The 17,252-nt window shown below is 35.8% G+C and overlaps 1 protein-coding gene across 7 annotated transcripts in view; it reads left to right on the top strand.

Annotated features, from left to right (window-relative positions):
* The window catches only part of MYOF (myoferlin), a 69,676-nt gene that overhangs the window by 24,795 nt on the left and 27,629 nt on the right, over positions 1-17,252 (top strand). For 5 of the 7 annotated variants that reach the window (XM_068139659.1, XM_068139658.1, XM_068139660.1 and 2 more), the window contains exons 10-25: positions 978-1,008; positions 1,395-1,510; positions 2,123-2,249; positions 3,322-3,425; positions 4,605-4,673; positions 4,788-4,831; positions 5,081-5,163; positions 7,293-7,331; positions 10,014-10,138; positions 10,558-10,674; positions 11,029-11,206; positions 11,993-12,117; positions 12,760-12,866; positions 14,485-14,677; positions 15,729-15,884; positions 16,463-16,594. In XM_068139659.1, coding sequence (XP_067995760.1) covers positions 978-1,008; positions 1,395-1,510; positions 2,123-2,249; positions 3,322-3,425; positions 4,605-4,673; positions 4,788-4,831; positions 5,081-5,163; positions 7,293-7,331; positions 10,014-10,138; positions 10,558-10,674; positions 11,029-11,206; positions 11,993-12,117; positions 12,760-12,866; positions 14,485-14,677; positions 15,729-15,884; positions 16,463-16,594 — 1,746 coding nt within the window. The remainder of the gene's footprint in view (positions 1-977; positions 1,009-1,394; positions 1,511-2,122; positions 2,250-3,321; positions 3,426-4,604; positions 4,674-4,787; positions 4,832-5,080; positions 5,164-7,292; positions 7,332-10,013; positions 10,139-10,557; positions 10,675-11,028; positions 11,207-11,992; positions 12,118-12,759; positions 12,867-14,484; positions 14,678-15,728; positions 15,885-16,462; positions 16,595-17,252) is intronic. The other 2 variants (XM_068139661.1, XM_068139662.1) reach the window with 1 other exon arrangement.

Genomic DNA, 17,252 nt, shown 5'->3' with positions numbered 1-17,252 from the left:
TACAAAGAACTCACATGACAGCTTCTGGGATCCTCTATTATAACATCTCCAGTGTGAATGTTTTCTGTATTTGCTGTTTGCTTATTTTGTGCTGCACAAATTCAGCAAGCCTCTAGACTAGCTTTTCACAAAAATATGTTAAGTGTGGAAGAGTGCACTTTTCTAAATTATGCTGCTTCTGTTACAGAGTTGGTTGGTTTTGCTTCTCTCTGCTTATTATCTTTGTAATTTCTAGTGATTCAGACAGTGAGTGATATATTGCTTTGTGGAGGGCTGACCATTCACAAAGCATGTGAAAGCATGTCGTTTCAGCTATGTTCTGTTCCTGCAGGCACACATTCCAGGAGAAAACCCCCGGGGTAATTCTCTTTAGAAAATCACCCTCTCACTTTACCTGAAAGGAGTGCTAGCCCTAATTACCATAAACAAACATACCTCCCTGAACCTGTTTGAAATCTGATACAATGAATGCAGTTGTGCTATATGTAAACGGGAAAATTCCTCATCATCTTCATAAAATAAAAAGGAAATTATTCATTTAAAAGCAAGCTTCATTTCTGGAAGTGGAGGATGAGATACTGAGCAAGGAATAGAAAAAAAAAAAGAGTTCTGAAAAGCTTGTCTGAACATAAAATAATGGTGGGGCATAGAGAATTCAAGAAGCAGTAAACTACCCTTATCTTCTTTCTCTGATAACTGGAAGAGCCAGGGGTGTGCTGAAAGGACAAAGTAACTACAGCTGTCAATTCTGGTTTTCTTCCATTTTCTTCTTGCCTGCTGTATCTATTCAAAATCCATGCTTTTTCAGTGTAAGTTATTTTCCTTTTTTCCTCCCAAGAGTATGCTATTTAAACTTTTGTTTTGTTTGTAACAAGAGAACAATGTAGTAGTAGTACTGAAAAATTTGAGAGGAGTTGCCCTAGCATTTTTCTGTTTTGCTATTCCTTTGAAACCAGTGTCTTTGTTCTTTATTTCAGATTGACATTGGCTATGTTTATGATGAGCCTGGTAAGCAGCAGTTACTTTGAAGCTTCTTTTCTGGCTTGAAACTTGAAGTTGAAACATTTAATGAAATTTCTAAAGTCAAAGAGAGATGATAGAAAGTTGAGATTGCTGCTTTAAGTACTAACTTAAAAAATAATCCAGCAGTATCTAGCTCCTTTCAGTGGTTTTGAGGTGAAGTACAAGCACCTAAAACTTGGATATTAGTTTTGGTATGAAAAGCCTAAAAAGTGAAAAATATTGTAGAAATTTGTTAATTATGTCCCTGAATTAGTGTGCCACAACATTTTGATGCCACTAGATTTGGGGTTGGGTTTGTTTTGGGTTGATTTCATTATTTCTGCCATTTTGTAATGGATATTACTGGGATTGTGGTCCTTATTTTATTTTAGGCCATGCAGTCATGAGAAAATGGCTTTTACTGAGTAATCCTGAAGACACAAATTCAGGAGCTAAAGGCTATATCAAAGTCAGCATGTTTGTCCTGGGAACTGGAGATGAGCCCCCAGTAAGTTTCACTTAAATGTTTTTCTTCCTCTCTACTCCATGGATATTTATTCAAGTCCCCCCAGCATTTTAAAATGCACTTTAATTCACTCTGTGAGCAGTATTTCAAAGTAAAACAATATTTACAAGTTGTTTCAAGGGCATTCACTACTACTAAGTGCCAGACTCAGAGCTTATTTTGTTATTCTATCTAATTAAGCAACCTCTGGACCAGCTCTGAGTGTATTGATTCACAGGTTAGTAGAATGGTTTGGGTGAGAATTGTTTGCCTTTTCTATTTGCAGTAAGATGTCTTACCACAATATTTGTCTTGAAATGAGTATGAAAATTGCATGAAGTTGGTGCTGTACAAATGCCAACATTAGTTTTAAAGTTTGAATATAATGGGCTCCTGCAATTGAGTACTTCAGAGACAATAGTGTCAATAAAAGAGTTTAGAATTAATTTTTGTGAATAATTTTGGCATTATAAGGAATCTCATTCTGTATAATGAAACTGACAACAGTCTTCTGTCTGAAGAGTATTGTGGGTACCTGTTTAACAAATCACCTTAATTCTGTACATTATGCTTTTTTATCTACCAGATACTATGTATCACTCTATTTCCCAACAGGTTGAAAAAAGGGAAAGGGACAACGAAAGTGATGATGTGGAAAGCAATCTGTTATTACCTGCTGGAACTGCACTTAGATGGGTCACTTTCCTTCTCAAAATTTACAGAGCTGAGGACATTCCACAAAGTACATAGCTTCTTACTATTAGAAATACTTGTGTTAACTCTCCAGAAACATTCCTTGAACATAAAGCATCTTGAGTGTTTTACATTTTCATTTTAGCCAATAATTCTGTGATTGCTTAAGTGGCCCATTTCATGTCCCTTTGTAATACTCTACGTAATTCTTGTGAAGGGTAATTTAATGTGTTCAATTAGTAGTGTTCATCTGTTGCTGAGTAGGCCACCCAGCTTCTAGTAGTGGGAAAGGGTCACCTTCATTAGTGCTTCTCCAGCTGCAGAAGTTACATGCATGTAACTAACGTTCAAGTACAGCTGATCTGCAGATAAGTTGGATGTTGGATGTGTATGTCTAGCTCCAGTATACTGTGCACGTGTCAGTGTTGTGTTGGATCCCAATCCCTGCCAATTCTTGAAAACTTATCAGACAGCTGGTTGCCTGCAGTCCTCTTTTCTAAGGCTGCTTACATCCCAGTAGATAAGTAGTCATGCTGATGGCCTCCTGCTCCTGAGTGGTCAGAGGAAATAAGTATCTAAGAACTGATTGTACCTCAGAAAGCTGCTTGGAGTTTGTGGGTTTTAAGTTGAACACCATAAAGCTTTAATAAATGTCCTTGGAGCACCTGGAACTTTGCAAGCACTTTGACCTTAATTTGTGTAGTGAGATTTTACTTATCAACCCTATATTGCTGAGAAGGCCATTTCTCTCACCATATCCTATATGTGTTTTCTCATAGCTTTTTTCATCCCTTCTTAGCATAATTTCTCACCTATGAGAACAAATATCCATAGGTACATGCATAACATTTTTAAATACAACTGTGTCTCTAAATTCAGGAGCACATGAACACTCTTTATGATGTTTAAAAAAAAATTTATATTCTTGAAATTGCTCCTAAGCCTAAATCCTCAATTTTTACCAGCAACACTATTCAGAATTTATTTATCAAATTAGATTTTAACCTACCTAGATATCTGTTAGCTGGTTGATTTTGGTGGGATTACTATGGGTAATTTACTGTTTAGGCTGAATATATAAATAAGCATAAACCTTAATTTCTTCTTTGACAATTCTCCAGTGGATGATGCTTTTGCACAGACTGTGAAGGAGATATTTGGAGGGGAAGCCGACAAGAAAAACCTGGTAGATCCATTTGTAGAAGTTTCTTTTGCTGGGAAAAAGGTAATTTAGTAAATACCTGAATCTTTGCATTCCTATAATAGTTTGCATGCCAGTATAAATGGTTAAATTTACTGCAATAATAGAAATATAAAAGCATTAACCCTAAACTTCATAAAACAAGGTCAAACTACAAGGTACAAGAGAATGAGTGTAAAGCTGTTGACTAGTAAATAGAATGTATGACTAAATGCTGGGAACTGATGGGTGCCAAACTGCTCGCCTACTAGTTGTTCTGATTGTTTGTTTGTTGGGGGTTTTTTCACCTTACTTTGTATGTTACTAATGTATTCTGGTGCCCCCACCTTAAGAAGAATATTGAACTGCTGGAGCAGGGCCAGGAAGATGATCATAGGGCTGGAGCACATTCCCTGTGGGGACAGTGTGAGAGACCTAGGGCTGTTCAGCCTGAAGAAGGGAAGGGTCCAGGGAGACCTTTTAGTGGCCTTCCAGTAAGGGTGTGAGACACTGGAACAGGTTGCCCAGAGAGGTCGTGGGTGCCCCCTATCTGGAAATGTTCAAGGGCAGGTTGGACAAGGCCTTTAGCAACCTTGTTCAGTAGGTGTCCCTGCCCATGGCAGGGTGTTGGAACTAGATGGTCTTTAAGATCCCTTCCAACGCAAGCCATTCTGTAAATCTATGAATATATTTTCCTCAGAATAGGATGCAGAATAGAATTAGAGGTGCAGTACAGTTGCACAATCTACATTCCTTGCTAGCCAATCTTTTTTTCTTAAGATGTTAGCCGTTTATTATGTTAGTCAGTAATGTAGAGAATATTCAAAAGACATGATTAGCAAATAATATTGGCTCTGTCATAGAATATGTTCTTCATCTACTCTAAAATCTGCATAAAGCAAGCTGGAATTAAGTCATTCTGTAGTCTCAGTTTGTGATAAAAGTGATCAGTGTGGCGTGGAAACACATTGAAGTGTAGCTAGTGGAAATAACAAGCTTTTTTCCTGTGGGGTAACTCCAGTCTTAGATTTAAACACTGCGCATATGCAGACTGGTTTAGCAGTATTTACCAATTGGAGACTAATGGCTTATTGCAGCATAAACCGCTCAGGAATTATCATTACCTTGATCATACTAAACTGAGTGTGATATGTCCTATATTGTAGTTCATGTATACTTTTTTGTCTGTTTCATCTCAGGTATGCTGTATTTCATTTTTTACAGGTTTGCACAAATATAATTGAGAAAAATGCTAATCCAGAGTGGAATCAAATTATTTACCTTCAAATCAAGGTCAGGGTTTTTATCTTTTTTCTGTAGAAAACAGACATCCTTTTGGAAATTAGGGCACTAACATCACAGGTGAAATATATAATGGGTTATTTTATATTGCTTTTTTTTTTTCAGTTTCCCTCAATGTGTGAGAAAATAAAACTTGCAGTTGTTGACTGGTGAGTTTGTACTTTTAATCAAAGTAGTAGATGAGGTAAAATCTATTAAATGAAGAAAAGTCAAGTTCATGATACAGCTGACTCTTGTGACTAGCCATTACCATCTGTGTTAATGATACTAAAGCATTCCAGTTGATGTGAAGTGTGTGTACACCATCTTTGAGTGTGTGTAAGGCACTGGTAGCTTGTTTGTCTGTAGGATGACCTGCATTATAGTTAAATGTAATCTTTCTGGCTTTCTTTTTGTAGGGATCGTCTAACAAAAAATGATGTAGTAGGAACAACATATTTAAGTCTTTCAAAAATTGCTTCTTCTGGAGGAGAAGTTGAAGGTAATTGATGGAGCAGTATGTAATGTAGTGTATTTCTATGTGTTATAAGGAATAGTCTATTTTTTTGTGTAGTTGCTCACTTCTGTGGCAACAAGATAATCTGTTCCTGGAGTTTTCAAAACAATGCTCCTAAAAAAAGATACTGTTTAAATCATATCATCATGGAAATAGCAGTAACTAATTAAAAATTCAGTGTTCTTTTATACATGTTTAAGGAATTATTCAGATTTGTGAGTACTTTCCCAAATTCAGAAAACTGTCTTATGACAATCTACCATGAGTAAGATGTGGAAATTTACTAAAACACTTAATAAGATAGTTAATTTCAAACGCGTACAAAGTCACTGTTTCAGAAGCATTACTTCACTGGGCACTAGTAGACAAGACTTCTTTTTCCACCTTATAAGCATGCCTGTTGTTTCTCTGGGCAGAAAATCTAAAAGCTGAGGAGTGTTCCTGAGTAGTTAGCTGGCAGGAACTGTGTAGAACCAGCTGCTCATTTCCTATATACTACTATGCCACTTTCAGATGCTGGGAGGAACTTGCATCACTCTCTGCTCTGATCAGTAGCTTACTAGAAATGAACACTGCATGTCATTGCATTAAGTGCTCCAAACGAGTACTTAGTAACCCTTGTTTTAGTAGCTTCACTGAATGAGAAGTTAATTTCAATGTTATGATGGCAGGCAATTAACTTCTTTCAATCAGTATAGACAACTGGATATACAATTCCATAGATGCTTAAAACCAAAACAGATTAACTGCAAGAAAGCAAATTTAGTTAGTCAGGATATTAAGTTCCTAACATATTGTCCCCATTGGGAAATACTTTTGTAATAACACTCCCTTTACAATATTATAAGAAACTTTCATTGTACCATGATTTTGGGAAATACTAGAAATATTTATAATACTGTGATTATTGATTATTTCTCTGTGACTTGTATCTGTGATCTTCTCGTCTTTTTATACCAAGATCTTTAATACAACTGAGACAGTTCCATGACAAGGATTCTGTGTTAATTTGCCAGAATAAGCATTTTTTTCTTTTTAAAGAGCATAGTGTGACATATTAGTTGTCCATACAGACTTGTAAAGTTCATGGCTAAAACAGGCTTAACATTTGTTTATCTGATCATCTACACTAGGTTGAAGGATACTGGCTCAAAACCATTTTCAGCATTGTCACAATAGGAATCTAAATTACTAATTTTTCTGTTGTGTTTATGAAATGTATGATGTGTTCTTTTCAGAGACAGACTGGTTTGTTCTTAAGCCAAGTATTTATCTTGCTGGATAGAACTGTATTTTCAGTCATACAACTTCCAGGTTATAACCCTTTCCTCTTAGAAGTACTATTATTAAAGTAAGACTTTGTGCAAACATTCTTTTAGTATATCCCACACAAAACCAGAGGGTTACAGGAAAAGGCAATGGGAAATCAAAGACAGAAGGGTTGGTCTGTTAGGGAAGATTCAGCTCTGGGGAGACACCTGACAGAAGTGTGTAACTTGAACTGCTGCTGAGTCCACAGTCATCAATTCCTGGGTTTGAAAGTCCAGATGCTTAGTACTGAGAAAAATTTGTCTTGTATGCCTTCTCTGCTCAGGTGCTGATATTGAAATAAGTTGTTTCCATGTAAAATCACAGTTTCTATTATATTCCCTTGAGGTCAGTGCCGTGCCTGAACCCTCTTCTGACTTCTAAGGGATTGAGAAACTGAACTAGCCTTCAGTACACTAAGAGTAGAATAGAATAGAATAGAATAGAATAGAATAGAATAGAATAGAATAGAATAGAATACCTTCAAGATGGGCCCTGAAATGTAGCGGTTTTCTTAAATATTCTTAATGTTCTTCTAAAATAATTGTTAAAATATTATTTTGTGGGATGAAGAACTATACAAAGCTGAAGCAGTTGCATACTTTTTTTTTAACTCGCTGCTTTGAAATTTGTACAAGAAGAGTAATAACTTCATATTTTAATAAGGAAGCAAAATTCTAGCCCACATGAACTTCTTTACTTCTCAGCCTTCAACTTTATTTTTAAAGCTGATTGCTTTGTGATGTGCTTGTTTTTAAAATGGTGTTGTCACTTGTCATGTAACTTCTTCTCTTTTCGCAATATAGAATTTTCATCTTCGGGAGCAGGGGCTTCGTCATATGAAGGTTTATATCTTGTCTGTTACTGATTTTGCTTTCCATTGCCCAAACTGAGAAGTACTGCCAAAGAAAAGCCAATCATCATTGAAAAAAAACCTAAAAAAATTAAATAACTACTTGTCTAAAAGACTTCAACATGATGATTAAAGAGTATCAAACATAACTGACTGTATAAAACAGTTTTGGCACTGGAGCTGGTGTGGTATTTGGCTGGTGCTTTAAGCTGTGTTTGAGTTGAGTGTGCAGTTGCTTCAATTATTGCGTGCTTATCTAACAATGGCTTTCAGTTTTTAACTTGACTATGAGATTGCTACTATATTCAGAGCTGCACAGCCCTGCTGAAGTATATAACTGCCTAAAATAATTAGTGGCTGTTTTGCTTATGCTTAGCTAGTTGTATAAATAAAGTCTGGACAATGAAACCTGATTCTGTTAAAACCTCAAGAGAGGGCTTTTTATGTAACTCTCAACATTGGCATCCAGTTTTGAATGACTGTGGTAAATATTTACATAGCTAGAAATAAATACAATTGGAGTGCATTTGGAAGGCAACATCAACACAAACATTTAATTCATTATCTTTTTGTCTTAATAGTATAATATTAAGTTACAGGCTGAAATAATAGTTTGAATTATTTTCTGTAATATGTGATCAGCTTCATAAATAACAACAAACACAAATGAATATTCTTTCTCTTCCAGGTTTGGGAAGGTTTTTATGTTTCATTTTTAAATATATGTTCTGTTTATTTGCATCAGTAAATAGTGAATGTATGAATTCATCACAGAACTATACCTTAAATCTTGTCCTACTGAGATGTGATGTGAGAACTTCAGTGTTAGAAATTTTTTGTAAAAGGACAGTATTCCAACAAGAGTCTGAATTCTTTTCATTCAAATTTTGATCTGTTTCTGGTTCTAGTGTCAGGATGTGAAAGTATCCAAACAGAAAATAGAGAACTGCAAAATTCCATTTTTTATTTTGCTGACTTTATGTGACTGTGTTGAGACCGTGTTCCTTCCACTTGTGTCACTCAGTAGTCACAGGGGCACAGTCACAGAAAGCATAACCCTTTATTGTCAGCTATCCTTTCCTGTCATACGTCTTTGTGCTGCAGTGATACCTTTTGCAAGGCATAGAACCCAATTCTCCTTTATTTATTTTTTTCTTATTTTTTTAATACCATGATAATTTGTTCAAAGACAAAAGCTAGGATACAAGAAGGAAAAGAATATAAAAACTTTCCTGATTGCACAAAACTATGCATATTTTTCTGTGTGTGCTTTGCTTGCCTTGTTCCCTTTGCACTACTCATCAGATTTATCAGTCAATAGTCTTTGCATGTATTTGATTGCTACTTGCCAAAGTGTAGATTTTAATGTGCTTATAAAAATGTTTCTTAGAAACTCATTCATCTTTTAAATTTGCAAGGCATGACTGCAACCCCAAAAGATAACACTAGTAATACAATAAGACTTTGCTATATTATTTTTTTCTGCTAAAAACTGTAACACTCTTAAAAATCACAGAATCAGTCAGGGTTGGAAGGGACCACAAGGATCATCTGGTTCCACCCCCCCTGCCATGGGCAGGGACACCTTGCACTAGATCAGGCTGGCCAGAGCCTCATCCAGCCTGGTCTTAAACACCTCCAGGGATGGAGCCTCGACCACCTCCCTGGACAACCCATTCCAGGGCTTCATCACTCTCATGGTGAAGAGCTTCTTCTTCACATCCAGCCTGAATCTCCCCACCTCCAGCTTCATTCCATTGCCCCTAGTCCTATCATTACCTGATATCCTAGGAAGTCCCTCCCCAGCCTTCTTATAAGCCCCCTTCAGCTACCGGAATACTGGTATTCAGATACTGGAATACAAAAACACAAAGTTCTTAGATATTTTAAGTACCTGAAAATAAGCAATAGATTTGGTGTTCAGCTTCCTATCTTAGCTATTTAAACTGACAGTTGTTTTTTGTTGCTTGGGTTTTTTTTAAGCTATATTTAGCAGATTAAAATTTCCCAGTTTTGTTGTGAAATACGAAGGGTATACAGATCAGAGTTTATTGTCATCAAAATTTAATGAGACTTGACACAATTTGAAGACTTTAAGTCCTGAATGAATTTTAGTTTAGTGACAGGGGGGGTTTGAGAGAAATAATGCACCAGTTATAATTAGAGTTTGCAGTAGTCTGTGATTCGTACTAAAAATTAGAACAGTAGGATTAACTGTGCTAAACAGTAGGGTTTTTTCTCACTGGAGTGTTTTGTAGCTATATAAGGGACTTATGCATTTAAGTGATTGCAGATGTTTTGTTCAGTTCCATTTATTTCTAGAAAACATGTTTTCTGTTAACACAAGTGTATTACTCTTTCACATAAATGAAAATCTGATTCTTGGAGCGGGGCAGAAGTTCTGTGTATTCTGGGGGGGGTTTACTGGATGAAGCAGTACCTAGTAAGTATTGAGGGATTGAAGGAGGGGATTAGGAACAAGTACAGCTGGTCACTGGTATAGTTACTTTAAAGTCATACAGCATACCCAGAGGATGAAGTGTTCTGACTTTACTAATAACTAATACCCAACTAATATCTAACATTTTTTCTGCTGGGTTTTATAAAAATGTTAATCGCTTTTCTGGCTCTGAATTATAATTAACAGAAATATAATGATAATGTTTTCTTTTAGCAAACACAGGAGATACTGAAGTTGGCTTTTTGCCAACCTTTGGACCTTGTTATCTAAACTTTTATGGAAGCCCGAGGGAATACACTGGATTTCCAGATCCGTATGATGAGTTAAACTTTGGAAAGGTCAGTTTCTTTGTTTTTTAATAAAAGAATTATCCTTGATTTGCTTTAAGCAACGAATGAGTAATTTTAATGTGGTTTTGGTTTCACATTGTACTCCTCCTAGTGCTTCTTTACTATAAAATAGTATGATTGATAAGTATGATAGTATTTTCCATTGTTATCTGTTTTGGTTTTAAAGGTGGTTTTGAAGGAGCAGCATTGGTTTTGATGGTTTTCACTATCTACCTCTGTATGCATTTGTGTTTCTTATTTCCTTGTTTTCATAAATATAATTTTTTACCTCTAGTGTTGATTAAATCCAACTGCTTCATTTTATTTGTCCTTGCCTCTGCAGAGAACCCAGATTTTCATGTAAAGCTAAAGTATGCTACCTTAGGAGAAATATACAAATTTTAATTCCATGTGTGATTATGTTACAGGGAGAAGGAGTTGCTTATAGAGGGAGAATTCTGGTTGAACTGTCTACACTATTTGAAAGCAAACCTGTTAATAAAAAGTTAGAGACGATTCCTAATGATGACTTACTGGTTGTTGAGGTAAGTCCTTGTTTTGTAGTCAGTGTTGGTAATGGAGATGTGCTGTGGCTTGTTACTTTTTGAGAATGATCTATCTTACTGAAATGGTTTCAATTCAACTGAGTTGAATCTCAGACTTAAGAGAGGTGGGCACTGATGGTGTGGCTACAAAAATGACATACGCTTGTAGCATGAAATCTTAATTTGAAACATTTTCTTGTAATCTCTAATACCATAATTTATTATAAACAGATCTTTTTGATTGCTTCTCAAAAACCAAAAAAATATTTACATTATTATTTCCACTAAGAAATTGCTATTGTGGATCCTGTTTTGCAAACACTGAAATGCAAATAAAAAGGCTCTTTTTTGTAGAAATACCAGCGTAGAAGGAAATTCTCCTTGGCTGCTGTGTTTCATTCTGCTACCATGCTGCAAGACACTGGTGAGCCTATCCAGTTTGAAGTTAGCATTGGCAACTATGGCAACAAGTTTGATACAACCTGTAAACCTTTGGCATCAACAACTCAGTACAGTCGTGCTGTTTTTGATGGTAAGGATGCATCTAGTATGGGTATAAAATTATGTAAACTCCTGCTATTTTACAGCTTTGGAATGACATCCCTAACTGTATTAAAAACATTGCAAATATGAGAGAAAAGAAAGTGTGACTCCTCACAGGTTTTGAGATTAGATTTAAGTTACATTTGCAGTGGTTAGGCTGCAAAGCCCACTGGGGTTACTAAAGAAATACTTAACAGAATTCAGTGAAATCTTTCAGCCATATAGCAGATCTGAAAAACTGGCAGGAAAAAGTCACACTATTTTAAGGTGCCTAAAATTTAGGGATTAAATAGGGTAAACACCTTTTGAACATTCTGATTCAGAATAAAATAAAAACTTGTTTTAAACCAGGTGTCTGGCAGCTTAGAAGAAAACAACCTAGATGAATTGCAGGAAAATATATTTTCGGTGTAACTTTTTTATTAACTGCAAACAGTAGGAATTCTTTTTCTGTGTATTAAATAATCAGGTTTATGCTGGAAAATATTTTAATACTCTATTTCAGAGATACACTTACATTAATGTACTATCTACAGTGTTCAATTATGGGAAATAATAATGACCTTGATAACAGACAACTCACTGAAAAAATACTATTGGAGTTTGAAAGTTTACCATTCAGCAGATGCTGCAGTGACTGAAAAACACAAACCTTTTGATAAATTTGGACTAGCTACATAAATGAAAGAATTGTAGCAGCATGTGCAATGTACAATATGTATCCCTGCCATGAATTCTAACACTAACATACAAATATTTCAATATTTCACACCAGGTAATTATTATTACTACTTGCCATGGGCAAACACAAAACCAGTTGTAACGCTGACTTCTTTTTGGGAGGACATAAGTCATAGGTTAGACCCTGTGAATGTAATCCTAAACATGGCTGAAAGGCTGGTAAGATCTTTCTTTTGCTTATATGCTTTTCATTTTTAGCGTGGTTTGTCTTGTTTATTTTTTCATTTAGAACTGGAACGACAAAGTGACATTTGGGGCAAATTAGGAAACAGTTTTCTGACACTTTTCCCTCCTTTTTCCTTTTCAAAATTAAATGTAGCTCATTGTAACAAATGGCACTGCTAATCATAGGTCTGTATTCTGGCAAGGCCCAGCACATTCTTGCTTGAATTTTCAGGGAATTCCCACAGGAATCACAGAATATTAGTGGTTGGAGGGGACCTCTAGAGGTCGAGTCCAACTGCCCTGCCAAAGCAAGATCCCCTAGGACAGGCCTCACAGGAATGGATCCAGGCAGGTTTTGAAAGTTTCCAGGGAAGGAAGGAAGAAGCCTCAGTGCTGGTTAGAGGCATGTCTGTAGAAATGTTACTTGCTTTGGAATTTAGATGTGGTATCATGTATTGTTAAATGCAGTGAGGAACAATATATGAATAGTCCTGTTAAATATGGCTCAGGTTTGAACATTTGAGTCTTTTATTTTATTTGGACTTTATACATACAAATAAACATGATTAAAGTCTTGAAATGTATATTGACTATGGAAGTTTATATGTGCAATTCCTCTTCATTTAAATCCTTCAGCAATCCAACTTGGCCACCTTAAAATCAGGAATGCAGTCTAAAATACCTGAAAACCAATTAGCTGAGCTATGGTTGAAACTGATTGATGAACTTACAGAAGATATAAGGTAAAAGTTCCTTTTTTATCTTTTATGTTATCATTCTAGGCCTGCTTAGAATCTTTGCAATTGCCTTTGCTAAGTCAGAAAACAAATTCTAAGGACTATAAAACTGATTACCTCATGAACTGGAATTCCAAATGCTGGTGAAGTCATCCACCTAGTTTTGAAATTCTCCTTTATCTTATTTACTGTTAGTAATATAACAGCATCTCTTGAAAAACAAATCTAAGGCAGGACTGTGCAAAAAATGTGAAATTGTGGATCTCTTCTGCTCTTTTACCATCTTGCCTTCTTTAGACTTATTCGTGTATGTTTGTTAACTCATGTTTCAATATTATTTCTGAAACTGAGGAGGGAAGAAATTCTGTTATTTACTTGTAAGGCCACAATAAAAAAATTTAAAACTATTTATTGTTCAAGGAGCATTAAGAAGATACTCTGAATTAGCCTTTAGTCAACATGTCTGCATGTATGGAGTGTTTAGAGAAAGCAATAGGAGTCAGGACTTTGAGGTTTTGACGGAGAATAAATTCCAAATAGAAAGGAAGAAATTGTATGGGAAAGATTAGTAGGTGGGGAGAGACTCTTGAAAACCATTAGATAAGTCAGTGATGAAACAGCACAGGAAAAGGAAAGGGAAAGTGAGGAAATAACAGAGAATGTGGCAGGAGAGAACAAACTCATCGAGCTGTAGACTCAATATAAAAGTGAACAGAAGAAAAAGCAAACAGTGGAGAACAGTATAGACTAGCAAAGAATTACATGATGGAAAGCTTATGTGAAAATATAAACTACTAAGAACTAACGTACTTTAGGAAAGCAAAATATGAAGGGGAAACTATTGTCACATGGAGCCATCTAGCGGGTGCAGAAACTTCAGGTTTTATTAGTTATGCCAACCCATCCTCCTAACACACATCTGCACTGTTATTAATTCACTCCAGTATTGTATAGAATATTTTATTACTCGGCAATTAGGGAGAAGTAGCACCTGGATAATACAAATCAAATTAGCTCCCATGCATCTTCCACCACTGCAAAAAAAGCTAAACAATTTTTCCTGGGCTCGACTGTAATGCTGTAGGATTTCTTGGTTTCACTGGATGGTTATTCTGCCCTCTAGTGACTCAGAAGTTGTCATGAATTTCTTTGAGTTTGGTGTTTTTATGCCAGAGGGTTAGACAATTTTAGTCTTAGCCACAAGCTGTATTTGTATATTGAGTTTCTGTAATTTACAGTTTCCAGTGAAGGAAAGGAACCTAATCTTGGTCTAAAGGCAGTGGTTTAATCATTGAAACACACAGTCTGAAACAATAATTTTCTAATTTGAATATATAGAGAAATGGGTTTTACTTGGTTTGGTTAGCAGTGATTATATTAAAACACAGACCTCAAGCCGTTCTGCACTGATGCTTGTTATGCAAGCAATTTTCCTTGCTTACTATAAACACTTTGTCAGGTGGAAATTTCTGCACAAATAGATACTGTAGCATTGTTCTGGTGGTTTTCAGTCACGAGAAATAATAACACTCGATCTGTTGCCACTGTATACATGCCCCTATTTCGTGTGTGGCTAAATAAAACCCACTTAGACTATTAACCATCTTAAATATTCTCTTTTCAGTAAACCATTTCCTCTCATAGAAGGCAAATCTAATGTTACAGTCCTTGACACTCAGATAGAAAAAATGCGTCTCAAGTCACTCAAACAGATTGGAGAAGCAGCAGCAAGGATGAGAAATGAAGCTACTGATGTGAAAGCCACTCTGTCAGAAATTGAGGATTGGTTGGATAGATTACTGCAACTGAGTGAAGAGGTGAGTACCATGCAGTACCAGTAATTCAGTTAGTTTAGAAGTAGCTGTCTAACACAAAATGGTGTAATGTTCACTGCTGATCAAGCACTGTCTGCACTCCTTTAGAACAGTAATTTTATATGCTGTGTAAGTAATCCTGTTCTCCTAGGTAATTAGGATTTACTTTAATGTAACTTTCTAGTGTGTTAGCTGTCTCTGCTGAGAACACGTGTTGGGAAATAACCACTCCGTGATTTATAGAATAGAGTCTACACTGTCTAAAATGACAGCATTTTGTTCCTTCCTTTCATCCAGAACTGCAGGTCACTTTGCTGGTTCATGGGCTGCTGGATATATGATATACTTCTGCAGCTGGTTAGCCATAGTTATCCACTTCTAATAGAACCAAATCTCTTTGTTTCTGTAGGATTTTTTAGTTTTCAGCATCATGTTATGTTTTCATCTCAGATATCTCATAATTAATTTTCACAAGATTTTAGAGACTCTTTTTTCATTGTCACTTCACTGATGTTTTTAAAAACTAATAGTCATTTTGCAGCTAGCATACAAAGGTGCACACACAGCTGCAAAAAGACAGCTGCAAAAAGATAGCTTTTGCTGTCTTTTGCTAAGAGTCTCATGGTGATCTACCTTTAACATAGAAGCATTACAAACACTTAAGTATGTAGCAAGTCAATCCAGAGTATTAGCATTTTGAATCAGTCACTACAGTCACCATAAGGGAAGTGAGGTACCAATTGTCTCTAGAAAAACTTGCAAAATATATAGGAATGTAAATAAATAAATAAAATAATAAATAAATAAAAATAAAACTTCCTAGCTTTTCAACAACCTCAATGGAATTTGTAGTTTGTTTTTTTTTTTTCCAGAACTATACATTGCATTATTTGCAAAGTAAACCTCCTCCTCTCTTTTTCATAACATCATGTTAATTATTAATTCTAAGTTGGCATAAATCCCATGTTATGTTTCTGGTGTCTAAGCATTAGATTACTTTAACATTTTGCTAATTGCCATTCTTAACTTTCTTTGCCCCCCATATAATCCACAGCCACAAAACAGTATGCCTGATGTAATCATATGGATGATCCGAGGGGAGAAAAGACTGGCTTATGCTCGTGTTCCAGCACACCGAGTGCTGTATTCCACAACAAGCCCTGAATCATCTGGTAAATACTGTGGAAAGACCCAAACAATCTTCTTAAAGGTACTGGGTATTTTTTCCTCTTAAAAAATAACTCCCTAAACTGCGATGTTTTCTGACATGAGCATGAAACACGCATATAGAATAGAATAGAATTAACCAGGTTGGAAGAGACCTTTGAGTCCAACCTATCATCCAACAGTATCTAATCAACTAAACCATGGCACCAAGCACCCCATCCAGTGTCTTCCTTATAAACTATAAACAATGAGGTGTCAAAATTCAGATGAAAAGCCAACTGTATATAGCTTCTTCAAAATACCTCACAAATTGTAAAGTTCATGTATGCTTGTTAGAACAAGCATCAGACCCAACCTTTGAGTCTTTTCTGAAGGAGTTTAAAATTGTGATAGGACTTTTAAAGTGTTACTGAGGTTGGTGTTTTGGGGTTGGATTTGAATGGAGACCATCAGCGGGAATAATTAATGTAAGTAAGAGAAGTTCCAAAAAAGTATTTGAAGTTTTGGCTAGTGTTCAGCAAATCATATAGTGCATGTCAACGCCCAGAAGTTTCCTCGTGTGCCTTTACATTGACTCTTAATTTTGAATGGGAATGTTTTTCTTCTTTTTCTGTGTGCCAGTACCCCCAGGACAAGACAAAAGATGTCAAAATGCCTGCAGAGCTGCGAATTAACATTTGGCTTGGGCTCAGTGCAGTGGAAAAGAAGTTTAATAGCTTTGCAGAGGGAACATTCAGTGTTTTTGCAGAGATGGTATGTCCACCGTTCCTTTCTTACTCTAAATTTAAATAAGAGTGTTAGGAATTAAATGAAATAGAGCTCTCTTGTATATTTTTTTTTTTCATGCCAGTCAGAAAGGGAAAATATTATTTATTATACTGAAATAAGTAGCCCTCATTCAAGTCCATTGTCCCTACCAGATGAACTTCAGCAGATCAGATTCTGAACTGGTTGATCAGGTAAAAATCTGGTTAACTCCAGTGATTTTGAAGACATTTATTTTTTATTTTTATCAGTGTAATTAAGATTAGGATCTGGACCATTATGTTTTGGCATGTGAATAACCCTTTTATTTTAATTGCCTCTTCACTTCTACAAATAATAGTTAGATAGAAAGTCGTTTTGCTTCATAATCGTTCTTTTGTATAAGTGGAAAATTTACTGTTCCAGGAAAAGCTGGTCAAAACCAGTAGATTTTGCTGACAAAAGCCTATATTGTGATAACATTTCAATGTTAAGAGTTAACAAACCTGGAGTAAAAATGCTTGAAATATTCCCACAGTATATAGTAGAGATTTTGAATGAAGATGGTAAATGACAGATGTCTTTCATACGGCCCATCACCTAATGGTGTATATAGTCCAATATCACTGCAATAGCTAATGAAATGACATTTTTACAGAGGCTTGTG

The sequence above is a fragment of the Melanerpes formicivorus genome, unplaced genomic scaffold, assembly GCF_026170545.1.
Source record: "Melanerpes formicivorus ecotype bairdi unplaced genomic scaffold, bMelFor1.0.p_v2 SCAF_6, whole genome shotgun sequence".
Classification (NCBI taxonomy): domain Eukaryota; kingdom Metazoa; phylum Chordata; class Aves; order Piciformes; family Picidae; genus Melanerpes; species Melanerpes formicivorus.
This window is presented reverse-complemented; position numbering and strand designations above follow the sequence as displayed.